Raw genomic sequence first — 6660 nt, 5'->3', positions numbered from 1 at the left:
TTTCTGTTTCGCATTTTTGAGTGAATGTTCTCTTTGCAGAAAACCGTGATTATCTTGAACGTGTCTATCGTGTCGTGTCGTGTCTACGGTGAACGTGACGTGATTACCGTGTCCTATTGAACCGCGTCGAAGTGTAAAATAAATTCACGCGTTTCCAGAAATTGGACTTCTCTAGTGTGACGCCAGCGCGGTACCAGGCGCGCAAATTCCTGACGTTACATTAAAGTTTTCAGAGTTTGCTGAAAATAAAGTTTTCAGAGTTACCTGGAAATAAAGTTTCCAGAGGCTACTATATACAAGGATTCCAGAGTTATCTATAAAGCGACTTTCGCCACGATGGCTGAAGATTTGAAAAAAACACTATCTCCGATGGAATCGCCGGTGCCTACACGTTTGAGACCATTTGCTGCACAACCGGTCCCAACCTACGACGATCTACGCCGATGTGCAGATAAATTGAATAGCTGGTATGTTGTGGCTGAAACTGGCATTCTAAATAAAGAGCACTCCACATTGCGAGTGGCTCAAAAACAAATTGACGAAAACTACACGATACTTCACAGTATGTACGATGCATTTATTAATTCATGTAACGACCCAGAGAAACTTGCTGCTTCCAAAGAAGATTTAAAATCTCTTGAACACAGCAAACTTGAATTCGAAAATAGAGTATCAGAGCTACCGCCTTCCAAAATGCCTGACTCACTGCCAGAACTTGTGCTAAGTCCGCAGTTCAGGGCCCCTACTGTTGTCTCTAGTAGGACATCACGGTCTGGCCGCTCACGTACATCTAGCGCGAGCACATCCGCTTCCGCGAGAAGTCGCCGAGAGGCAAAGGTAGAGCGGGAACTTGCATTACTTCGCCTCAAACAAGTCGATGAAGAAAACGATCTCGCAAACGAAAAGCGAAAGTTACAGGCAAAATACGAGTTTCAAGCTGCCGACGCAAGAGCTAGAATCCTAAATGAAGACGACGAACGATTATCACAAATGGACAAGAGGTCCGACGAGGAACAGATTCCAGATGTAGTATCGGTTTTCCCCGATGTAGCCTCCAATGACGGTCAAATGACATCCTCTGCTACTCGGAACTGTACGTTTCCTATCCGAGATAGAGAAGAACCACAGGAAAGCATGCGTCCCAATGTACGTGTACCTGTGACGAAAGCTCAATCAGTTGTTAAAGTGAACGAAGAAAACCCAGCTGTGCTTCCATGCATAGTGAAGGCAGTTGGAGAGGGCATGAGTATGCCGAAGCCCGATCACATGACGTTCTCGGGCAATCCTACAGATTATTGGATGTTCGTACGCTACTTTGAATCCAATCTCTAATGCAAAACACGAAGCGATGCTATGCGACTAACACTGCTTATAAACCAGTGCAAAGGAAAAGCGAGGTCTTTAATTGCACATTGCTCTGTTCTAGATACGGAAGAAGGTTATACCAAGGCAAGAAGCATTCTTTATGAGAACTTCGGTAAGCCCTACATAGTTGCTAGAGCTTTTGTTGAAGAGTTAACTAAGGGTCCGAACTTAAAACCGGACGATGCTACTGGTATGCGCACTTATGCGCACTTATGCGCAGACTATGAGGAAATGTCTGCTGGTACTTCGCCAGCTAGGGAATTTTGCTGATCTTAACACAGTTGACCGTTTAGTGGCTCTTGCAAATAGGCTCCCGTACGAGTCGCAAAAGCTCTGGCGCCGCCGAGTCGCGCAGACTGTAAGGAAAACTGGTAGAGAAGCGGATTTTGCCGATCTCGTTGAGTTCGTCGAAGAGTCTGCCGTTGTAAATACTTTACCTGGTCAATTGTGTGTTTCCCGAAAGGCTGAAGAAAAGAAGCGCCACGCAAATCCACGGTGCAGAGAAGAGAGTTTCTAAGAGATAAGTTTATGTGCTTTAACTGTTTTGGTTATCGACATACGTCAAGGGTGTGTACCCAGCCCAGTGCCTGTACTGTCAGAGGTTGCAACCTTTCACACCACCCGTTGCTACATGAAAATATGCAAAATTCCGTGCGTTCCAGGACATACGCACATGCTCCTGAGAGATACAACAGTGCTCCGCGCAGCGAACCTCCTAATGGACAGACATCGAGTTCTACAGCCAGGTGCAACGCGATAAAGAACTGTCATTCGTCGTACTTTTCTGTTATTCCAGTAAAAATTCGGTCGAACGGTCAGGAGATCATAACGTACGCGTTCCTCGACCAAGGGTCTGACACAAGCTTCTATGACAAAAGGTTGGCAGATCTGCTTCCAATAAGAGGAAGACCAAAACAAGTTACGATGTCTAGCGTCGGAAGAAGACCGGCGAACCATAGCGGAATGAGCGCAAGTTTTAGCGTTTTGTCACTAGATGAAAATGAAGAGATTAGTGTCGACAACGCTCTGTCCATCGACACCATACCGGTTGAGCCAAATCCGACGCCAACGAAGTCGGAGGTGAACAGGTTTCCACACCTCCAGGGTTTGGAATTTCCTGAGTTGGACGAAGGAGAGGTGCTACTACTTATCGGCACTGACGTCCCATATGCACATAGAGTACTTGAAATGAGAACAGGTGAACGCAAGCAACCTTTTGCTGCGAGAACCCCGCTTGGATGGTCGCTTGTTGGCCCATCCGTCTGCTATCCTGCTGTTGATAATATTTCGGTGAACTTCTTTAGAAGCAATACCCAGGAACTAAGCGGTGATTCTTGGGTGGACGAATTTATGCAAGACCCTAACGACTTGCCCTTTCCTACGTCAGTTGAAGACCGAAAGGTGCTACGCATGATGAAGAGCTTAGTGAAACATACGGACGGACATTTTTATTTGCCTCTTCCGTGGCGAAGTGATGTCACTTTACCGAAAGACAGTCGTCACATGGCTGAACGACGGCTTTGGTCGCTGAAGAAACGCTTCTCGCGCGATGTCTCTCTTAAAGACAAGTACGTCCAGAAGATGCAGGACTACATTGATGAGGGCTACGCAGAAGAAGTTACAAATGAAGAAGCCGAGGACGCTTTGGACAATATTCAATGGTATTTGCCACATCATCCAGTTTGCCACCCGCGCAAACCCGACAAGGTACGCATCGTTTTTGATAGCGCAGCACAGAGGATTGTCTCTTAACGACGCCTTGCTGCAGGGACCCGATTTGGTTAATAGTTTAATCGGTGTCTTGGAACGATTTCGTATGAACAGTATTGCTCTGGTAGCGGACGTGGAAGCAATGTTCCACCAGGTCCGCGTTCACAAGTCTGACATTGATGCTTTAAGGTTTTTGTGGTGGCCAGGGGGAGATCTATGCCGAACGCCCACCGTTCATCGTATGCTCGTGCACATTTTTGGCGCAACGTCATCGCCCAGCTGCGCCACATTCTGCTTGCGTGAAACCGCCGAGCAGTTTGGAAAAATGTTTGATAAAGATGTTGGCGACATCGTCCGTAATGATTTTTACGTAGACGATTGTTTGACGTCAGCCGAAACAGTCGAGCGTGCCACCGAGTTGGTCACGCAACTACGTGCCTTGCTGAAGAAAGGAGGATTTCGCCTGACCAAATGGTTATCTAACAATCAACGTGTCTTGGATCAAATCCCAGAGGCAGAGAGAGCAAAATCGCTGACCGATGTAAACTTGGACGCTTCCGTTAAAGAGCGCGTTCTAGGTGTTTACTGGCGGGTACAGAGTGACGAATTTGGATTCAGCATAACTGACACGATGCAAGGCAAGAAATTTACCCGACGCAATATTTTATGTGCTGTTAACACGCTTTATGACCCTTTGGGTTTTGCCGCACCTGTAACTTTGATTGCTAAGGTGTTACAACAGGAAATAGTCCGACAGAAGCTGGGGTGGGTTGACGAGCTGCCTAAAGACGATATTGAAGAATGGCGACGCTGGCTTTCTCAATTGCCGGAGCTCGAGAAGTTAACACTTCCCCGCTGCTTCAAGCCTCCTACTTTCGGCTCAGTCGCGAAGTGCGAGATGCACCATTTTTCGGATGCTTCAACTCAAGGCTATGGAATTGTGTCCTACCTTCGTCTGGAAGATGTTGATGGACAAGTCCACTGCTCGTTTCTATTTGGCAAATCGAAGGTGACACCCCCGAAAACTGAAAGCATTCCGAGGCTTGAACTTGCTGCTGCTGTCTTAGCTGTGAAAGCGGACAAATGGCTTCGACGCCAATTAAAATTTGATAACTGCGAGTCCGTGTTTTGGACAGACTCGTGTGCCGTCCGACAAAGTATTTATAACCAAAGTAAACGCTTTGGTACATTTGTTGCCAACAGGTTGGCCGAAATTCATCGGCAGACAAGTCCTGATCAATGGAGGCACGTGAATTCCCAGCTAAACCCTGCCGATGATGCTTCGCGAGGTTTGTCCGTGCGCAAGCTTATCCGCTCCCGATGGCTGACTGGTCCAAAGTTTCTTTGGCAGACAGAAGATCGATGGCCAACCCCGCCGGAGTTAAAGACTCAGCTTCCTCCAGAGTTCCAGCCAGCTGAGCGGAAGAGGATTGTTGTAAACGTTTCTGCACAGTCAGGGTCAACCGATCGTCTGCTGAATCGATATTCATCTCTTCATAACCTGAAGATTGGACGCATTCTGCACGCGTTTCCGGACAAACACGGTGTTGTCCGCCAAGTCAATGTTAAAACGCAATCTGGTTCCACGTACAGACGGCCGATTGCAAAATTGTGCTTGCCCTGCGAGGCAAGCACCAAATGCCAATAAGTGCATCCGACGCATTTAGGCCACGCAGTCGTCGAACTGGCCCTGAATTGCGGTGCACAAGACCCTGATGCTGATGGAAGAAGAAATATCACGGACGCTATGCTGTTTGCTGCATTTCCAGTGGCGGCTCGTGCCTAAAATTTCTGGGGGTGCTGCTCCAAATTTTAGCCTTCATTAAACAAATATTGGCAATACATAGAAAAGTCACATTTCTAGTTTTCTAGCCATTGTTTTGTGTAGAAAAACAAGTAATACAAATGTTAATTAGCAACTCCATTGTGACGTAATTTTTGTTACGCAATAATGTACACGAGTGTAAACAGCAGACGGCATCATTAGGGAATTTTGTTTACTTGCACAGCGACGGACCAAACTCAATAACATGCAGTAATAATGTGGCACAAAAAACACACGTGACACTCGAAACGACGCTGGTGTACATACGGTAAAACACAACAACAATACATAGAAACAAGTCAGTAATAAATGAGTCGAAAAAGGTCGAAGTATTTCAGTTGGACAACATTTAAGAAAAACTGGTTGTAACAATGATCACTAACTAACACACTTGCTATTCAGTCATTAATATGGCCATGTTTCATTTTAGTAACTTATTGTCACAATCAGCGTTTTTAACATATTCTATGACACTTCACAGATTATTGCCACACACAAAAACGAGCCAAAAGTATCATAACTGGCAAATTTAACAACCACATTACATTTGTGTCAAAACTTGTTTATTGAAACATCTTTTCTTAATTTTTGTGTACAGACCATTAATTGCTTTTAACTTTCTTAATTGCTATACTTGCTGCATTACTTGGTGGTAAATAGCATATAATTCCTTTTTTTGAAGTGCAAAACTCTGCAAGCTTTGAAATTTACAACACTCTCACTTAAATTTAAAACATATCATTAAACATTGTGCTTCCTTTTTGCAACCAAAATGAATCATAAAGTTATAGTTTGGGCAAAATAATTGATCAAAATAAATTTGAGCTTCTTCCTTGATTTCCAAATGACAATTCAGAAACTTTTTTTATTTAGAGCTAGCACTGCAAGTGCAAATCTTTTGAAAATAATGGTGTTCCCTAGAAAAGTTTGCATCCTTTTCAGTGTTGAAAAGAATCGTTTTGCCTTTGAGGGACTCATAGAAATTGCTGGCTAACTGGCGTTTCTTTTTTTTAAAGTTTCAGTAACTATTTTATCAATAAGATATGCTTGCTGGTCACTACTATCTCCTCTGTAGAATGTCCATTCTTAAGAAACATTTCCTGTGCGGCAATTTAGCAGCTACTAGACCAGGGGTGGGCAAACTTTTCAGTGCAAGGGCCGCATTCAAAACTTTATAATCTTATCGGGCCGCATGGTATTTCACCAACGGTCGCCAATTGCTTGCTTGTTGTTTCGTAAAACATTGATGTAAAGAATAAGGTTTGTATCATATATATACCATTTAAAGTCGCCTAAGATGCTCTGATTAACAATTTCTAACTTGTGCACAAGTTTAGCTGAACAGAGCTAACGGTTTATGACGTCATAAACTGTATTGTGACAATTGCAGTCCCCGTTTTTTCGCATTGTTTGCACATAATAAGCGGATAAAAAGCCTGGCGCATATGGTTACTAGACTGGTAATCTTTTTTCCAGTCCCACGAAATCTGTTTTAGCAGTTTGAAAATCAAAATATTTAGCAAAATAGATTGCGGCCGCAGGTTATGCACCCCTGCGCAAAATTATTACGTAGTATATTTTCAGCTTTATGCAAATACGCTTGTTCATTATTGTACAAACATTGGTTGAAACGCTACAATTGTAATTGTTTCAAAAAAACAAGTGTTTGTTGCAACAAAGGCTGAACCACGTTTTTGTTAATGAAGTCCTTGTACCAAAGTTTGGGCGTCAACAGTGCAAAGTGGGCTGTATCTGAAAAC

At 44.1% G+C, this 6660-nt stretch overlaps 2 protein-coding genes and 1 pseudogene across 2 annotated transcripts; all 3 read left to right on the top strand.

Annotated features, from left to right (window-relative positions):
• Positions 1-367: 367 nt before the first annotated feature.
• LOC145238997 (uncharacterized) lies at positions 368-1882 on the top strand (annotated as a pseudogene).
• Positions 1883-2004: 122 nt separating this feature from the next.
• On the top strand, positions 2005-3117 carry LOC145238996 (uncharacterized). The gene has a single exon (XM_080102293.1). The coding sequence runs from the start codon at positions 2005-2007 to the stop codon at positions 3115-3117; it is 1113 nt and encodes a 370-aa protein (XP_079958419.1).
• A 64-nt stretch (positions 3118-3181) lies between these two features.
• On the top strand, positions 3182-4723 carry LOC145238995 (uncharacterized). The gene has a single exon (XM_080102292.1). The coding sequence runs from the start codon at positions 3182-3184 to the stop codon at positions 4721-4723; it is 1542 nt and encodes a 513-aa protein (XP_079958418.1).
• Positions 4724-6660: the final 1937 nt, after the last annotated feature.

The sequence above is a fragment of the Phallusia mammillata genome, chromosome 7, assembly GCF_965637545.1.
Source record: "Phallusia mammillata chromosome 7, kaPhaMamm4.hap1.1, whole genome shotgun sequence".
Lineage (NCBI taxonomy): Eukaryota > Metazoa > Chordata > Ascidiacea > Phlebobranchia > Ascidiidae > Phallusia > Phallusia mammillata.
The sequence above is the reverse complement of the archived record's forward strand: the minus strand, read 5'-3'. Positions and strand labels throughout refer to the sequence as shown.

What these genes read in the sequence shown, in the direction of transcription:
- LOC145238996 (XM_080102293.1), top strand. Translation starts at nt 2,005, where the DNA reads ATGCAAAATTCCGTGCGTTCCAGGACATACGCACATGCTCCTGAGAGA.
- LOC145238995 (XM_080102292.1), top strand. Translation starts at nt 3,182, where the DNA reads ATGAACAGTATTGCTCTGGTAGCGGACGTGGAAGCAATGTTCCACCAG.